Here is a 20,302-nt window from a genome sequence, read left to right as displayed (position 1 = left end):
TGCTTTGTTTCAACCCAACTTTGGGTCAAATATGGACAAACCCAGCTGTTGGGTTAAATTTTTAAATTAAATTTGTAACCCAAAAGTTGGGTTAGTCCATATTTGACCCAAAGTTGGGTTGAAACAACCCAGCATTTTTTAGAGTGTACTCATGTCTTCCCCGCCACTGCAGCTCCCAAATCAAATAGTTATTTTTATATCAATTATTAGTTCCAAATATGTCAAGTTTGACATCAGCGACATCATACTTTTTAAAATATAATATTTATTATATACTATATAATAGTTATTATTCTATTATTCTATTCTGCTCATAAGTTTGCATATCCCTTGCAGAATATGCAACTTACCTTTTGTGTTAAATGGAAGAAAGACAGTCATATGGATTTTGGAATGACATGAGGACGAGTAAATGATGACAGAATTTTCCTTTTTAGGTGATCATTGGCTCAGTATTTCTTAATATACTTAACACATAAAATAAAACATGATAATTAAAAAGACAAAATATCTGCAGTGTCTGATCATGTTGATTATCGATTCCAAATGAAGAATGGATTGGCCCATGCAGGGCTTATTCACACCGTCTAAATAAAGCAGAGTATTCAGGAGCTGGAAATAGGATTGTGGGATGCGGTGATTATCTGTCACACGCTCACACAAGAACCAGTGACTATTTAGTTCCTCACAGCTCTGCCTTTGATGCAGTCTATGCATCTTCACGAGAGACCGCTGCTGAACAGGGTTCGGTGTGTTGAAAGCACCCTGGGGCAGACAGCAGCTAATTGAGTTTGCCATGCTGTCATTGGCCGCTGATGCCGATGAAAGCCAGGTCAGGGTTAGGAGTTACGTTCAGAAGTCAATAGGCGAGGGTGACGGTCACGCAAACGGGATTAATCTATATGTGCAACTGTTTTAACCAGGTCATGTCTAAGATCGTTTCTCTCTGGGAATTTAATGGCATTACAGGAAAGGGTCGCATTCATTTAAGTTATTTGTTGATGATGTTAATACAGTGAAAGTTTAAATAGGATCTAATGTGTTTAGACTCTTCAGTCACACTTGAAAATGTTTGAATGTCATTGCATTAATAAACAAACTATCAAACAAAGTGGTGACTGCAAATAAATAATGCTAAGCTTTTCTCTGAAGTTTTCTAAAAATGTTTGCAGTCACATTTAATATTTCTTCATTTAATATATAAATGAATATTTATAACATTTATCAGAGTAACCATAGGTGTACTTCATCACATTACCTATAATGGCAGGTCCTACTATTTTCCGTATTCAGTTTAAACAGTATATATAGGCTATCTAGTTCATTCATGAACCTCTAGATGGCGCAGACTGATAGGTGCTTAATCTGCTAGCGATGCCAACATTCACTACATGGCACAAGCTATTTGGTCTCTTCATATTACATTTGGTCACATTTGGTCTCTTCTCATATTAGCAATAATTCTGTTTGTGTTTAAACTGTATAATGTTTTATAAATTTACTATATGTTTTGTCTGTAGACTGTCTTGTAATAAAGTATCTGTCTGTCTGTTGGATCTGCAGCCAATGAACTTGATTGCTCAACGTTAAGATACTTTATTTCTCTGTTTGTTGTAAGCAAGTGCGCTATAAGAAACCCTCCACCTCCCCCAGCTCCACCTGTCTAGATCTGCTATAGTGAATTTCATGCATGCTGTTTGTGCAGCATAAGTATGTTTTTATGTTCACAGCAGCTTGTTTCGCCGATCTGTTTCGCCAAGACCAAATACATTAACACTGTCATATCTGTTAACATGCTGAATTATTCTGAGAGTTGTCAATTATTTTATCATCTATCATTTTTAACTTAAAATATATGGTTGTGTTTTTTTCTCAATTAGTGTTTAAATATGTGCTTATACTGTCTTTCACTGAAGTCAGCTCTACTTTGTTTGAGTTTGTTGTTTTTGTGCCTTAAGTGTTCAAATTCTTTTTGGGGCCACTGTAAATTGCAAAAACCAAAACTGTTTAATCTGTAATGACCACACAAGGTATTTAGCGCATGCTTCAGTTTTTAGAAATGGAATACAAAAATTAATTTGTCTGTCAAAACGTCTTACACAGAAACTGAAAATTTACGGGTGTGAGTTCGGTTACAGAATGCGGTTTTCACACCTGTAAATAACTGTACTGTGTGTGACTTGTCAGTGAACTACTGCTCTGTGTAGTAAATGCCGCTCCATCTGAAAACACGTGCTGGAGATTTACTACTAATCACAGGAGCTCCTTTACTGATGAGATGCGCATGAAAATCACATTAGATTTTTTGCCCAGCCCTAGTGTGAACGTAACCGTATAAAGGACCCAAATACAGGACTGACAACCGTATTCTGCTGCTGTGTGAACGTGGCCCAAATAAATTATTTATGGGATTCCAAATCATATCCCAAGTTCCAGATTAACCTGGATGTGGAATTGAGTTGTGTCCAGTTTCAAGTTCTTTGGAATGCAAAATTAGAATATGCAGTTCTCAGTGTAATCCAATGAGAGCATGGACGCGCTACTAGGTTTTGGAAAAGAGCAAATATCACACTGGTGTGTAGATTGTTGATTGCATGTGTTTACACCTGTGCAAACAGATGAGTGAAAGAACTGAAGTGTGTGCTCTGATTGAAATCATGGTGGACATTCACCACGTCTCTCATCGGGATGCTTTCATTCACACCTGCCGTCAGGATCAGAGCGAAACTCATCATCAGCTGTTATTAGGGCTCAGATCAAAACCATAGCAACAGATGTGTGCCGTATAATGAGTAAAAGGGGAGAGGTGCAGTGCACTGTGGGAGAGGAAGCTAATCTCCATTAGTTAGCATCAAAATTAAGCCTTCTGCTCCAATGTCAGTGTTCCATGACAAGCGTCATGAAGGCTAACAAATGGAGTATGTAGCATTGAAATGTCTGTTCATTTTTGTGAATCAGTTTGTTTGGACTCTAAAAAGATTCAAGATTTGAGTCTTGCATGGCAGTGCTTTATTTTAATTTTGCATCACAATGTAATAACTTGTTCTTCATCTGAAACAACGCCCACTTTTCATGATCCAATCAAGTTCCACCCTACGTTTTAGCAGAATACGTTTTCACTTGACTATACATTGGATTTCAGAAATAAAACGTTTCATGTTGATTATAAGGGGGTTTGTTTTGCTAGGAGTGTGCCATGCTGACCACAGCACATAAAACGGGCCAAAAGCCCTGCATGTGCACTAACAAGACACCTTCCTCCTCATGCAGCCTCAGTTTGCTCAGTATTCTCAGTGTTCTCAAGTTGATTCCAGTCCCTGTGTGCATAGAGGAAAATGTGTGTGGTTTCTGTTTGTATTGCATCTATAAAGTCTCAAAGCATAGCTGTTGAAAGTGTGTGTTTTATATAGGCTTTACACATTAACTGGCAGTATTATGTTTGATTGCATTGCAGTGTGTGTGATGTCTATAAGTGGATGCAAATGCTGCAATTCTGAGCCGGGTTGCGTCTTTAGAATCTAATGCACAGAGTCTTTCTTTTCATGTCTCCCCAGTATTCAGCCTTTTGTTGAGCTGCCTGTTTATAAAGAGAGCGAGTGAGCGAGACCCATGTTGCCATGACTGTTGCCAGCGTAGAGTCCATTTTATGTGTTTCCCAGTTAAATCAACAGATCGACAAGAAATACTGCCGACATGGTTTCATTTTGGATGATATTTTCTGCTTTTTTGGTAGGTGGATTGTTTTTATTTTTAAATACTCATATAAAGAAACACTTTTAATGCACATCAACAGCCAGTTAGAATGGCACAGGCTTTTGGTTAATTTCAGATGCTCTTTTTTATAATCTTGATTTATTTTGTTAGTTTTAGATTTTTTTTTTTTTTCAATTATTTATTTTTATTTATTTTATTCTTTTTATATATATATTTTATATTTTTTTATTTAGAAAGTCTACTGTTTTCTAATTACAGAACTACAGGGGGTTTCTGAGTTGATAAAAAGCTAATAATTAATAATTAAATAATTAATTTAAAAAAATTTTAAATAAATATTTCAAAATAAAACCAATCAAAATAAAACACTAAAAAAGGAATTGAATGTGACAATTAACTGACATCAATCTGTTATAACATTGAACATATTATTGCCTTAAAATCCCAGGGAACACTTCAAATTAATAATTTAGGGCAAAGGCATTTCTGTCAGGACCACTATCGTCAAAGATAACTTACAATTAGCATACATTTTAGGTTGGGGGTATGGTTCTGTTCTGGGCAACACTCCCTGCCCATCCATGCAGCCTAGCATGGATAGGAGCGGGGAGAGCAGAATACCCCCCAAAACAACCATATGCTGAACGCCCCCGCAACCACCTGCTGACAGCAATCTAACTGAAAATGCCTTACAGAAGGAGAGTGGCGGTGAAGGGGTGCTCTTCTGCTATGAGCAGGTAAGAAGAGCAGCTTGCCCCTTTGGGAGGACAGTGGCATCGAAAGGGTGCTCTTCTTTATAAGCAGCTAAGAAGCGCAGCAAGCCCCTTACCGGAGGAGTGTAGCAGCGAAGGGGTGCTCTTCTTTATAAGCAGCAAGCCCCTTTAATGCAGTACCTGAAAGATTAAAGATGCAGAAAACCCACTAGAATTGCAGCCTAGTTTGCCCGTTTGCAGCAAACACAGCGTACTGCCGCAGTAGAAGCGAGCAAATGAACTGGTTCAGAGATCGCAGATTCTACCTGGCCTAAAGCTTTAGCATCCATTTAAAAACTCTATAAAAACAGCATATAACTCAATAAATCAACTCATGAGTTTACAGGTTTGTCGCCTCCCATTGACATTTGCGCTCATTATAGCATAGACTGGGGCAGCATGCCCTTACAGAAGACGAGAAGCAGCGAAGGGGTGCTCTTCTTTAATAAGCAGCTGAGAAGAGCAGCATGCCCCTTTAATGCAGTACAGCATAAGGGCAATACTCGAAATTTAGGCAACAGGCATGTTGCCCTTATCCAGATAAATGTTTGCATTAATAAGCTTAGTAGCAAAATCTACACACTGCGCGTTAAGTATCAAGCACGTTACCGATACACTAGATAGCTTTAAGTAACAGCATATCACTGACTAAAACACAGCGTGTTGGAAATAGTCGGATAAGTTAATGAACAGCATTCCCAATACTAGATGAGCCTGAAGCAGCGAGCCTATTTCATATCAGACAGCCTTAAACAACAGATTTAAAACAAGGCTCGCTGTGGTAAGTTTAACTGGGTAATGTTACCAGCGTGTCAAAATACGACAGCATGCCTAGCAAACATGTTACTGAACAACTAGCCTTAAACAATGAGCAATATTTGACGATAGCATATTTGCCAACAGAGCATTAGGCAATGAGAATGAAATAAGAAACTTAGCTTAGCTTCGTGAAGACATTCAGAGATGAAAAAAGGGTGAAATGACCAGTTGTTACGTGGATGCTTTAACGCTTCTTCATATCTTGCTTCTTCCAGCGGGGAAAACAGATCTCGTGTTAAAGTGTTGTTCATGCAGTCACATTAGCAAAACTTCAGTGATGAATTGCGGGCAAAGAGTCTATGTCAATTGTGAGAAGCAGTGCTCGATCAGGTCACTTGCAAGTCTATCGGCTTATCAATCAATCAACGCGGCGAGTTCGCTTTCAAGTTCACAAACTTGAATCTGGTGAGATACTCTGTGGGAAACGAACCCTTGTCGAAAATTCCTTATTGAACGCTTCCTATAGAGGTGGAATTCGCCGTCTGATTAGCTCCTGAGCAAAGCGATAGCTGCTGAATAATGACTGAAAGGACCTTATAAAGGGAATTATGATTGGCGTCGTATTCCTATAGGTAGACGTGGATCAGCTGAGTGTCAGCTGATGCGAGCTTGACTAACGTGACCTACCAGAACTAACGCTACGCTCCATTTCAGTTACAGAAATGAAATTCTGATTCATAAAATATAGTGAGCTGCTTAAAATATAGTGAGCTGCTTAAAATCAGTGAACTGAAATGGCTCCTCATAAGTGAGTGACATTGGCATTAACGTTGTGTCAAATAGTGTTTCTCATGCTCCTCACAACTTATTTCAATAGAGGTAGTGTTAGCAGTACTTCAAGGCTCTCTCCAAGCCAAAGCGTTTGGACTTTTGAATGTAATGGCACGACTATGGCGCTTTTTTCCTTTGGCCCTTGATTGAGTTGTTCAGGGTTTGTCCTTGGAATGGTTTTGGGTTTTTTCCTGTCTTGCTTGACCTCTCACATTGTGCTGAAAGCATAAACAAATCATCTGCTTCCTCCTGTTGAAGTTTCTCATCCGTTTAAAGACAGCTGGTTTCAGTAATACTGGAGGTATAACTGGAAAAATGAGAAAATTCCTGCAGCTGCACTGCACAAAATATATTTTTTACCCAAAAGTGTGCATAGCAGGGAACAACTTCTGATTAAAACATGTTGTCACCTGAACTTACTGAATATGAGATGTTGAATGTTGAGGTGAAATCATGCCTGTTGAAAAAGACATAAACTGTGTCAGCTTTGCTGTGTGAATCTGGGTCACATTTGGCAAGGACGAGCCGACTGGTGCACTACAGACATACAGAACGATCTCTGCTGCCAGTCAAATACGCCAGAGGAATGAACTGTCCTGATCGTTCATGGTGCATCATTACACTGGATGCATTAATGAGCTCATTTGTTAAGAAAACACCTCCTGATCAAGCTTACAAGAATCCATGACCAACATGTTGGCAGGAACCCAACATTGGCTGTTTATGAACTTTGGGTGTAATATACCAAATTGCAAAGAATAGAGAGATGTTTTGGCATGTTATTTTGTGGAGGCTTGAATAGATGGTTAAAATTCTTAACAGTTCAAATTAGTTTGGATGACATTGAAGGGACTGTTGGAAATAAAACTCTGTTTGCAACCCATTTGACTTCCAAACTTCCAATTATCCATCAGGAATAGAGTGTGTTAGTGCCCGCCCACTTTTTCAGCGACCTTGGTTTCAGAAGTGTTTTCCCTATTCATTTTCCCACAGGGAAAAACAAAAATCTCTTTTAAAGCCATGAACCAGCTACCAGGAGAATCATATTACAAACTTTGATTTGAAGCAAAACCTTATTTGAAAATTGGACAAAAAGACAAAGATACAAGACTGTGTGCTATAAACATCTTTAATGAGGGAACGAACTACAATCCCATGAAGCATTACAAAAATTTGTATTGCTAAATATGAGTATATATACAAATATTTAAGTAGTTTTAGAGCGTAGAGAGGATGCATTGATTACGTCATGGAAGTGTTCGGGTACAAAAGAGTTCTTCTGGTGCCATTTGTTTGTCTTAATTCTCTGATTGGTGGAGATATCTGGGAGAATCATAGGAAATGTAGTTTTTCACCAGGAATTTCACTGTTAAATATTATTATTTTAAAAATAAGTAATAATTTGGGCTCATGGCTTCAACAAAAGTATATACCATTGTTTTACTACTAGGTCTTTCTTTACCTATAGGGAAAATAAATGGGATTTTTACTTCTGGAATCTGACTGTTGCACTCTATTGACTGTATTGTTAAAAGTGGGCTTACATATCTTTATCATTATTATATTATTTGGAATGATGAGCACTGATGAATTTTGTACAATACAGTAAATCCTGGAACATGCATTATAATGCAAATATGTTAAATATTGACTTAATTTAACCTAATTTTAATGACTCTGGGGGTTTCTGCAGTTCTGTTTAAAAGTTCCTGAATCAAGAGCACTTTGACCCGCATAATTTACGATTTATTTTCTGTCATTATAATGTCCTTCATTTTGAGAGAGTTATCGAGTGCACTTATACAATAGCTTCAAGAGCAAATGGAGAGAAGAAAATGACTGTTCTCACCTATCAGGCAGGAGAGCCATATAATTGGTTCAGATGCTAAGCTCATTTTCAGATCAAAAGCTTTCTGGGATGACTTTGCTTGGACGTGCGCTCCAGAGGTCGGCAGTAGAGAGGAATGTCACTCCCTGTGCCGTGGCTTCCGTTTTTTGTTTTTTTTTCCAAATGAACATTGAGGAGGTCTCAGGCCATAATTAAGGAGGAGTAAACATCTAATGAAGGAATGTTGGAGCAGTGATTACTGTTTTATTGTGTAATCTAGTGAATCAAGAAACCGTTGAAAATATGTTGAAATACACAGCACCTTGGCATTTAGAACATTTAGAACAATTCTACATCAAATAAGTAAGATGTAAAGACAAAAATAATGTAAATCACAGCTTGTCACAAATGATCACTGAACAAACTGAATTTTTATAGCAGAAAATGTGCAAAATGTCAGTAAAACCTTTGGCATTTCTGTCTAGTATCTTTTTGTCATCTGTAAAGCGATATCAATGTCATTTTTTCAATGCATTCAAATCAACTTGGTGAACAAAACATGACATGATGTTCATTTTTGTATCACTCTTGTCTATTTTAGTTGAGATCACAATAACATTAAACATATAATTAAGTTTTTCTGGAGAACTTATCCGTAACACAAAGCAGGGTTTACCACAGCACAGCAACCTGGCTGCCAAATTTAGAGTAGAAGATGTGCTCTATTTCTCTTCTCCTGCTGAGTTTGGAAAGCAGGTTAACCAAGAGTATGAGGGCCACACTGGAAATGCTATGCTAGAAGTTCACTTTAAGACTAGCCTTGAGTATATCACAAGAATTATTTAATATTTGAATTACAGTTTATTTTGATAGTATACTTGAGACATTCTACTAACAATAAGTAACTTTGCAACTACATGTCAACTAACTCTTATTAGAGTATTAGTAGACTGTAAGGTTTTAGGGGTAGGGTTAGTAGAATAAGTAGAATGTCTAAAGTGGACCATAAAAATACTTAAGTTACTTTGACTTTAATCAACACTGAATTAAATTGAGCTGAATAAGGACAATATTATCTTCAGTGGAACTGCTTTACAGCTGAAATTGAATTTATTTCTTAATTCAATTAAATTCACATTTATTTGTATAGCACTTGTCATGATACATATCATTTCAGAGCAGCTTTACAGAAAATATGATTTGTAAAAGTCAAATTGCTGTCATTACAGCGTGTTCCAATGGTAGAACAGCTAGCAGTACCTTAGCTGAGGGAGCACAAACCCAGCTCTCAACGAGAGGGGGGCTCGACCTACAGCGCGATCTTTAGAAATCAGAAGGGTAAGCCTACTGCAAACTAGCCAAAAAACTCAGCGCATCAGAGAGGCAGAGGAAGGGCCTAGTTCGCCTGATGCTGCTGGTTCCAAGTGCTCTGGGAAAAACAGAGAACTCAACTCTCACGTGAGAGGAGAACTCCGAATTCAGACGTGCACACTTACCAGCTATGTGGATTTTAGAAAGTGCGCAAAGCTTAACGTGTGCACTTACCATAGTATGGATTTAAGAGTTTTCCAAGCATCTGCTCACAGATACCCGGAAGTACTGAGCCAAATGGGAGAGGCAAGCTCAAATACAACCCTCTAAGGTGAGGGGAGCACTGCCTGAGACAGCATTACACGAAGGTTCTCGCAAATGCCACATATACTTCCCGCTCAATGCCTCAGCAAGAGGGGATATCCTGGTGATCAGGAGGCCCCTCAGGGCGACCTAGATACGGTATACCAGACAGGGCAGCCTGAAAGCATAAGCCCAGCCCGGACTTCCAGGAAATTTTGCAGTCCATTCCTTCTCAATCTCTGTATGGAAATCAGGAAGAAAGGAAGGTTCACCTGAACTGGAGGGTTATGGCCAGAAAAATAACGTTAATCGAGATGACCTCGCAACGTCACTTTCTTCGCCCGCTTCATGGCAAGTCAAGCCTCGCCGTGGCGTGATCCATAACTTTCAAAAGCTCATCATACGCAGGGCAGGAGGATTGGGAAGGCTCAGCCTCAGCTTCTTTGCCCTCCTCAGACATTGCCCCTGGATCAGACGATGTTAATGAAATAACATCACCCTCCAGCAGCTCACTCTCATCCACAGCCGACAATCGCGAGAGGGAAAAACCAATGTGTTGTTGGTGTTTTTTCAATGTATGCTTCAGACACGGGTCACGACGAGGCGTTCCCCATAGTGACCCCTAGAGGACGCAGTTCGAAGTTCCCATGAAAGGGAACAACCAGGTCTTTGACTGTAGAGGAAGAAGTAAGAGTACATCCTTCTAAATGCAGATTGTATTCTAAGAGTTTCTGAGAACAGGTTTTGGTCCAATAAGTAATCTTCTGTCTTATCTGAATTTAACAGATGAAAATTACTGGTCATCCAATCTTTTATATCATTAACACATTCTGTTAACTTAGATAATTTAGAAATTTAACCTGGTCTTGATGAAATGTACTGTATAGCTGAAGCATCATCAGCATAACAATGATAACTAAACCCATGTTTTCTAAAAAATATTTCCAAGGGGCTGCATGTATATTGAAAACAGCAGAGGGCCTAAAACAGATCCTTGCGGCACTCCGTACTTTACTGGCATTAACTTTAATAATTCCCCGTTTAAATAGACAAAATGGTAACATTCAGACGGGTAGGATCTAAACCATCTTAAACCAACCAATGCTTTTCCCTAAATACCAGTATAATTTTGTAGTCAATCTAACAGAGTCATGGTTAATGAATTTTGCAACATCAACACTGTTATTTTCCTGTTTATTACTCAGAAGGTGCTTTAAAACTATCTGTATTGTATAAAGCACTATATAAATTTTTTTTTTTTAAATCTAAATGAAATCTAAATCTGTCTGTCTGTCTGTCTGTCTGTGTGTACAGTATTTATGTACAGTATGTATGTATAAAGGCATTGGCTGGTCTTTTTTGACTGTCTGTATTCTTGCACACAATTGTGCATTAGCTAAACCATCCTGAAAATTAGTTTAGCCCGATTAGAAATATAAACTTACAAAACAGTTTTTGAGATTTCAGCTACTTGGAGATTTCATACTTGCATGATTAGAAACTAGGTGTTATCATAGCCACTACATGGATTTGACTTGCTTAACAAAGTTGTCTGTGGTCGAGACGATTTTAGAATACAATTAGTATTATTGGCCTGTTACTAATAGGTTAATTTTAAGTTAACTATCCTCCCTTGACCTTTATTCCATGATGTCTGGACAAGCCTGTGAGGTGTGTAAGTGTCAGTGTAATGACATCCCCTGAGTAATGGACATAAGCCTTTAAGCCACTGTAATTCAGCTCTCACTAACTGGGGTTGGTGCCATTTTTAATGGCCCTTAAACCAGGTTAAATTCAGGACAGTAAACTGTGTTCCAACCAGCTGTACTAGTTGTAAATACTAAGGCTAACTGAAACAGTTCTACAATGAGTTTCACAAAACAATATTTTGATTCGGCTTCGCTGACAAGACCATCCTTATTTTCGTTTAGGGTGTTGATGTTTCCCGGCTGACAATATCCAGATGACCCTCTTTCAAATGTCTTCCCGTAGATTAGAGGTAATATTTTAGGCAGGGCAGTGACAAGGTGTTAAGCACAATGACCTGGGTTTATTGTCTTCCTCACCTCCTCGTCTCTAAATATGTTGTCGTTTCGGGCTACAAGGTCTACAGGGACATCTGATTTTCTTGGGTTCAAACCAGCTCCTCTAAAATTTGAATCAGTTTTGTCCTTTCTTCGAGTTTTTTGTTGTATTTGCACATTCTCCCACAAATAATACTTCAGTACTCTTAGAAGTGAAGACAGTAGGCAGTATTTACTTAAGCATAAAGTGTTCATCAACTTCCCCTCTCTCTCTCTCATCTGGCTTTGAGCTTTGAGCTTTGGAAGTGTGTTTTTCTTCAAAAATAAAAATAGTTGCATGAAACACAAAAGCAGAGGTTCTGAAGACTGTGCTTGATGCTCTTTTTTAAGCATTTGGAGTGATTTGGGATTGTACCCGTAAATGTTACATACAAATATACGTATAAACAATGAGACTAATCTGATTTTTAACCAGTAGTATGAGTTTCATGTTTCATGAAAATGTGAAAAGTTATTAATAGTAAAGACATGTTTATGAAATGATACATGTTTATGCTTAATGTATTTGTAAACATTTTAGAAACACTATTAATGCAAATAATGTCTACTAAAGGTACGTTTAAAGCATACAATTAATGACAATACAGTATTTTCCATGACCTAGTCTAAAGTGAGAGCTATTTATTCCTAATAACCATTAACTGCTCTACTACTGGTTTAAAATATTGTATATCAGTTAGGTATGGTTAACAATTGTTAAACAAAGAATAAAAAAAAACATTAGCTAACTCTTTACATGTGAGCTAATTAACAAAATACGTCATATTTTCCTGTTTGACACTGTAAAGCTGCTTTGACACAATCAGTATTGTATAAAGTGTTATATAACAATTATTTTATAATTACAGTGACAATGAGGAACTCATTATTTGTATATGTTAATGTAGATTAATGTAGGATTAACTATAAACTAATAGTTTGCAAATGATTTAATAAGTACTTTGTTAAGGTAACTTATTATTAAGTTTTACCGATAAAACCAGCCTATATTTAATGAATGACAGTCATGTAATATTTCACTGTGCCCTAGACATACAGTATTGATGGATTTGGCCCCATTTCTACAGCTTTCTTTCAAAAAGTCACAAAGCATTTCTCTCTCACTGTGTAAACTGGCGGTCATTTAATCGGGCTTTGCTTTTGTCATTCCCCCTTCCATTCACGGGAAATCCTGGACCTTTTAGGTTCTGCAGGCTCTTAAGGTGTAACTGTGAGGTTAATCTCAGTTGATGTTGTTGATTTTGTGTAGACTGTCTTGAATAACTGTCTTTTGAGAACAATTTAAAATGATGTGTTCTTCTTTGATCTTCAAGCTATAAATAGGTAACAAGATAGTAATTGCTAGTACGAGTGGGTTTTCAGTTGCTAGTATGTTTGAGGTTGGAATGATTGTTGTCATTTAATAGTATACTAGCCTCACTCATGGAGGTCTGTTATATCTGAGGAGAGCTGCCATTTAGCTCAATTGCCATTTATCTGACAGCTGTTTGGCAGGCACATCACACCTGGAATGACCTGCATGGCTCCAACTTTGCCAACTGATGCTCTGTTGTTTGTGTTTTTTGAATGGACTTCAAGCATAGCCAGTGTAGGGAAGTCATTAAGAACATTTCATTGATTGGTTGTGTGGCAGTAGTTCAGGTTTTTCAAAATCTTGTTACTATCTTTTTACAGTGTGACAAAACACTCCATTGCTGATCTTTGTCACATTGACTTTTATCTCATAATTTTAATTTAGTATCCCATAATTTACATTTTTTATGCAATAGTTATGACTTAGTATATCATAATTTTGACTTTTTTTCATGTCAATTTCGACTTTTTGTTTCATAAATAGTATCTTATAATTCAAACCTTTTTGTGACTTTCAACTTTTTATATCATAGTTATAGCTTAGAATATCCTAATTCAAATTTATTGCCAATTTCGACTTTTCATTTCATAAATATGACTTAGTATCTTGTAGTTTCAACTTTTTGTCATAATTTCAACTTCTCATCTCATATGCCTTATTTTGACTTTTCATATCATTTTACTTTTCACCTCCTAAATATAACTTAGTATCCCATAATTTCGACTTTTGTCATCATTTCGACTTTTCATCTCATAAATTTGACTTAGTACCTAATTTTTCAACTTTTGTCAATTTCAATTTTTTATATTATAAATATGACTTCATATCTCATAATGTTAACTTTTTAGCGTAATTTTGACTTCTCAATTCATGACTTAGAATCATATTATTTTCATATTATTATCATATTAATATCACTTCATATCTTATAATTGTGACTTTTATGTAAATGTTGACTTTTTATATCATAAATATGACTTGGTATCTCATAATTTCAACTTGTATGTCATAATTCTAAATTTTTTAGGTCATAATTATGATTTATGTTGTTGCGAGACAGAAATGGGCTTCCATATATAAAACACTTTTTCAATCAGGCAGCTTGACTGCAGCTACATGTACAGTACATCAAATTACTCAAAGCTTAAAGCACGACACAAAATACAGTTTGGCGGTAGCCTCCCCAACACTGCACGCAGCACACTGCGTTATTATTATTCTTGATCCACAATGACACACGGACTGTGGGAGGAAGGAGCTCTCTAGCAGAGGATGACACACCCCAGCCTACTGCTACCAACATCCTCCATTAAAACACACTGCCGTTCCAGCCATTCCTTACAGACACCTTCCAGCTCCAAAGAAGAAGGAGAATTTTACAACAACCCTTGTACTCTTTTGGGTGCTTACAACATTTTTGCACAATCCTTTTTATAAGATATGTGAAGTGGTTAGATACATAAATGAGATGATTTTCAAAACATCAGACACTATTCAAAATTGATACGTCTGTAAAAGTGTCGTTTCTGGGTTGACATGAAGGTTATACTGCAGTCTTTGTATTTCTCTGAACAGAACCAAGCATGTGGAGTTATTATTAGCACAAAGTCTCTTTAACAGCCTTGCATGACTGGGTGGCATTCAGTCCTCAATCTCGCCTGGATCTCTTTTGCTCTTATCTCTAATTCTATTATTGTCCCATTTTAAAGGCAATTGTTGCCACAAGGACATTATAGCCTTACTACAACGTAATCTCACCAAGATTTCGTCAGGGACGTACTGTACTAACTTCTATTTTGAGGTTTCAATGAAAACAGACATCTATTTAATCATCTAGCAATAAATTCACAGTGTGTACTACATGACCTGATAAGACATAGAAATATGAAACGCTAGCCTTTGCGAGAAAATTCCTGAAAGAGTACGCCACCACTGATTAGATACTGAGAAAATGAACACAAATCGCATTGTAATTATTCAAACTGTTTATGTGATGGACTGACTGAATTGTATGAGCTAGGGTTAGGATTAGTAAATAGTGTTGGTAATATCTTTCCATAATTGGTAGTATAGAGAAAACTCAGTTTGATACATGTACTCTTCTCCCTAACAGACGACTGCTTTCCAGCACTCACTTGTGTATTTGTGATATGAAAAATACTGTGCCATCTTTGCACATAGGTAGTACTAGTTACGTTTTTGAGGCAATTACCTGAGCCATAAATGCCATGTGAGCTGCAGGAGAATCGTGTGTGTAAAATACTTGAATAATTTTACTTGATTACTATAATTAGGTATTATTTGTGGGGATACTTTACTCACATGCTATTTAAATACTTGGGATAATACTTCATGGCATTTTTCTCAAGAAAAAAACATTTATACTCCTTACAATTTGATTTGCCTTGAAAAGTAATTTTTTTCAGTGTTGTTCTATAAGGTTCGTTGGTCTGGCCATTATTATCCAATCACATTTGTCATGTTATTTAGCTAAGCAATAGCTAATGAGAGTGGAACAGATAATGACGAGTGGAACAAAAATAATAAAGTAAATAAAGTAAAAAAGATAAAGATTTTTTGAAAACAACACCTTTCAAATTGTGATAAATTAACATTACAAAAAGTTTAATTCATTGTAAATGCCTGTGTTTATAGATGTTTTAATTTTGGGTGGGTAATTAAACTTAAAAAAAAATACAATTTTATGTTTTAATTGCAATTTTAAGTCTTTTTTTTTTTTACAATTTTAAGAACTTTTTTACTTTACGCATTTATGGTAAGCTAAAACCTTGATGTTGTTTCTATTGAAACTTTTACGTTGAGTATTTAAATATATATGTACTTACACATTTGTAATGACGTTGAAATTTAGTACATTTAAAATATATTAACTTTAAATGTAATATTGAATAACACTACAGTTAAATGATATGATATAATACGTTACATGTGCTTAATGTTAGTCAACACATCAAAACAAGTGTACTTCTTTAAGGCATGATAAAAGATATTAAAAAATAATGATTTAAATGATTTAAAAATGATTTGACATTATTAGAAAGTACGCAAGTCTACTTAAGTGTGTTAAGAAACATAGCAATGAAAATGAACTCTTAAGTGCACTTTTATTTAATTCATATTATTTTATCTGCAAGTAGTGTTTTTTTTTTTATATTCATTAAGATTTGAAGTACACTACAAGTGCACATTCAACACAATTAAGCACACTTCTTTTCCACAAGGGGATGTTTTACCTTCAAATTGTGCATTTCAGGATAAATTCATACAAAATTGGCAATTTGCACAGTGTGTACAAATTCTTGTGATATCAGGTCTGAAACATTTGAATGCAGCCTGCCATTGAATATTTAAATCTGTTATATTTTAAACAAATATTTATTTGAATGTTAATATGTTATCATTCAACTATAGAAATAAAGCTCAACGGCATCATTTTGCTGTGTTGCTGTGAAATTCAATCTGCATCGACTTCTGAAACTTGTGCAAATGTGTAAACGTATCTAGTATAAGTAAGAGAATCCAAACACATTTTTATGTGGAACTTGAGTCAGCAGTGAATAATGTTCCACCGCAGCTGTACTGCGCCTCTCTCTGTAAGGTGTCTGCGGCCCATACTAGAGGAGTCTGGACACTCCCTCGGTCCAGGTCAGTGAAGGGCTGAGGGGGGCGGCTCTGACAGGAAGAGACCACACCCCCTCACTCTTAAACCACGCCCCCTTTGCTCATGACATCATAGCCAATAGTTAGACAGAGCAAGAATTTTGACTCCTGGGGACAGACAGAAGAGAGAGAGGCATTGTAGGAGAACGGACGGAAGCGGTGTGGGGTGAGTGAAGCATGCGGGACACACACACACACATGAGGAAGAGGGGCGGGGGTGGAAGAAGTGGCCAGGAAAAGCCCTGCGTTGTGTTGTCCTGGGCAGGGTTTCACTGGGTCTCCTCAACGGTTTATAGTTTGTGGAGTTGGAGGACGACTGTTTCTCAGATTTGTCAACGGGACACTCAGGACTTCTAGTCTGTGCTGATTTTTCTTTTTAAAATAAAGGATCTCTAATTTTGTGGCAGAAGTCTGTTTACAAATTTGGAAAAGTATGAAAAAGGTAAGGAAAAACTTTAGAGTTTGGGTTAAGACATCTGGGCCTAAATCTAGAAGGTCTAGTTTCAGATTTGCTTCGAGTCTGAGAAAAGTGATTGCACATTCATAGCTCAGAAGATTTAACTGAGGTCTCAGTTGTGTGCATTCTTAAAAATAAAGGTTCTTTATTGGCATCTGTGTCTCCGTGAAGAACCTTTAACATCCAAGGAACGTTCTGTTCCACAAAAAGTTCTTTATAGTGTAAAAAGGTTCTTTAGATTATTAAAATGTTCTTCACACTAAGAAAAAAAAAAATTCTTTTAAGAACTGTTCACTGAAAGGTTATTTGGGGAATCAAAAATGGTTCTTCTATGCCATCAAAAAAAAAAATAACTTTTGGAACCTTTATTTTTAAGAATGTAGAGCTATAATATTTTATCCTGAGATTTCTTTTTTTCTTCTCTGAGTTCATGTTGATTGCAGACTTTGGTATCTGCATAGAGCTGAGTTTGAGAAGTCTTTAGGATCTCTTCTTAAACTTCCATAAGCAGGAGCCTTAATCAAAAGTCTCCATTTGCTTTTCATTGAATCCAGTTGAGCAGTGATTGAGATTATCTGAACTCCTGCGTTCTCTGTCTGCGCTGGCAGAGTTAATAATCCTATTTCAGGAGTCTTTCATCAGCAGTCGTGTTATGGGTCGGTCTGTACTGACTGCACTGTGAGCTGCTGAAAGCCATACTGAACACAGGCATCTTACGTAAACCGTTAAAAATGAGGAATGTTTCTGTTCTTTGACTTTCAGGATGCCTGAAAAGACATTTTGAACAAACCAAGTGACCAAATGAACTTTTCCGTATTGCCAAACACTAGCTGAACATGTCCATATTGTGATAAACTACACCTGCGGTTACTCAAGTACATCTGTGTGTACCTGAGTGAAAATTACATTATACCTTCATTCAATATCACTTGGAGAGCAGTTTATGAAAAGTCATTGTTCAGAAATGAATGAGAAAAACTGCTTACTAATGCCACTTATTGTAATGAAATCCATACATACATACATTTCTAAATATGGCTTAAGTGCCCAAATACCTTTTGGGGGCCGCTCTTTTGAAAGAGAAAGAAGGCCCAAATGTAGCAAACAGGCCGGGTTGTGCTGCGTCTGTCTGACTAACTGTTTCCAGATGCTGTGAGGGCAACAACATGCTGAGTGTCACATATATACGCACCGACAGACTAGTTTCAGTAAATGTAAAATGACAAATGTGACGCACTATGCCCTTAAACACATTAAGTTGTATAAATACACAAGGTGTTTATCTCGATCCATCTTGGTCTTTTGCAGGTTTATATACACACACAGTTTAATTAGGTGAGGCAGGGCTGTGCATCCTTCATCACTTCGATTAGACTGCCGGAGCCTGGAAGACAGCTGAACTATGCCGGGAATGTCAGAGGGGGTTTAGAGGAACATCTGTGGAGAGTGTGTGTTCGTCAGAGAACACACTGATCGCCCTCACATCTGACTGCTCAGGGACACAGATTTTAATGTACAGCCACTGCAAATATATATGAGATTGGCTTATGGTTATCCACCTTTTTCCTGAGTAACCGATGAGCACCGCCCATGATGGATTCTAACTTACGTTTGGATGCTCTCGAGTTCCGATCGCCATAGAAATGCATGTTAAAATGGGGTAAAAAGACCGACTGAATTAATTAAACTGAAACTTTTTAAATATGACTAAATCTAAAAATCTGAGCAGGGTTAAGCTGTGTGGAAATGCAAAGCTTTTTCCCATTATGAGGCGGACAACCGAGAGGGTGTTTTTTTTTTGGTAATGCTTACAGGTTGCTCTTTCAAAGCATGAAATTGATTTCTTAATTATGTTTCTTTTACGAATCAGCTTTTGGATGTTTCACCTTAGATTAATTAAGAAACACAAAAAATACTTAAATGTTCACATACAGTAAATGGACGTGAATATCATCACTTAGATAAGTAAAAAATCCCAATCATTTTTTACTTTGAGAAACTGATTTTTTGTGAAAAATCACAATAGACCATGAGCTTTGGTGGTGTATGCTTCTGTTGTAAAAAATAAATAAATGAATTAATACAGTAAATAAAATAAAATAAACTTTTAAGAACTACACTACCCATAATCCTGAACAGAGCTTCACCAATCAGATAAGTTGCTGTTACCTTGGAAATGTGACAAAAAAAGTCATTTGAATTGTTCACGCAAACCTGATATAGTTGTATTTATTTAAAGTATAATGATTTTACGTAATCAATTACTTCGCTTTAGCCAGTATTTTTAGTTCATGAGATTAGTTCATTTCCTCATTAAAGACATTAAGTCTTTTTTTTTACCATTTTCAAACACTTTAGCTTAGAATCAGAGGTTGTAATGCTGTAGTTCATGTCAAACCCTTCTGAAGATAAAAGTCGATGGTCACTGTTGTTTTTTACTTAGTCTTATAAGAATTTGATGAGCAATGCTTGAAATTGCAGACTAGTATTTTGGCAAATCTGAGCTTAGTTTAAGACACTATTGAGATCTTCTGACTAATTTTTTTTTTTTCTCGTAAGAAGAACCGAAGCAAGAGATTAAAGGGGTAGTTCACCCAAAAATGTAACATTCTGTCATCATTTACTCACCCACATGTTGTTCCAAACCTGTATGAGTTTCTGTTGAGCACAAAAGAAGATATTCTGAAGAATGTTGGTAACCAAACAGTTGACGGTAGAAATTAGTTCTCATAAGAGTGCATAACAGTTTTAGAACTCGTTGCTATGAGAACTGATTGGATATTAAAGAGATCTTATTTGGGATTTCTTCTTTCCTGTGGGAGAGTTGGTTGGTAGTCAAAGAAAGGAAAAGGAGAGGGAAACGCCATGTGTTGTGCTTTAAATGCTTGATTTGTGCTTGATTGTTCGCCTGCTATGAAGAAGTGCTTGAACAGGACACATGTGCCTGCTTTAAACACATGACAACAAGGCGGTTCAAAGACATAAGTTTCTTTCGAGAACGTGTCCTAGTCATATTTGACCACAAAAGACAAAGATAAAACCCATGACCAAAACATAATACAGATGGGTACAGCTCAACAGATTAAAAAAAATCATAATAAGCTCCAACCAAAATTGTATTGTCCTTCTGGTGGAGCCGTGCACTTTAACTGTGGTTCACTCCAAAAGAGCGATATCTGAAGATAGGACATCCAAGCTGGGATAGATGGATCCAAACACAGTTTCAGG

At 36.8% G+C, this 20,302-nt stretch overlaps 1 protein-coding gene across 3 annotated transcripts in view; it reads left to right on the top strand.

Moving 5' to 3' along the window:
• LOC107732273 (paralemmin-2-like) overlaps positions 1 to 20,302 on the top strand; it is a 105,921-nt gene that overhangs the window by 74,274 nt on the left and 11,345 nt on the right. The window contains exon 1 of one of the 3 annotated variants that reach the window (XM_016543737.1): positions 16,969 to 17,059. The exons of the other annotated variants lie outside the window; for them this stretch is intronic. Coding sequence (XP_016399223.1) covers positions 17,051 to 17,059 — 9 coding nt within the window. The 5' untranslated portion in view covers positions 16,969 to 17,050. Of the gene's footprint in view, positions 1 to 16,968; positions 17,060 to 20,302 lie in introns of those variants that run through there. 3 annotated transcript variants of the gene reach the window in all.

The sequence above is a fragment of the Sinocyclocheilus rhinocerous genome, unplaced genomic scaffold (genome assembly GCF_001515625.1).
Source record: "Sinocyclocheilus rhinocerous isolate Xijiao unplaced genomic scaffold, SAMN03320098_v1.1 scaffold1935, whole genome shotgun sequence".
NCBI classification, from domain to species: domain Eukaryota; kingdom Metazoa; phylum Chordata; class Actinopteri; order Cypriniformes; family Cyprinidae; genus Sinocyclocheilus; species Sinocyclocheilus rhinocerous.
This window is presented reverse-complemented; position numbering and strand designations above follow the sequence as displayed.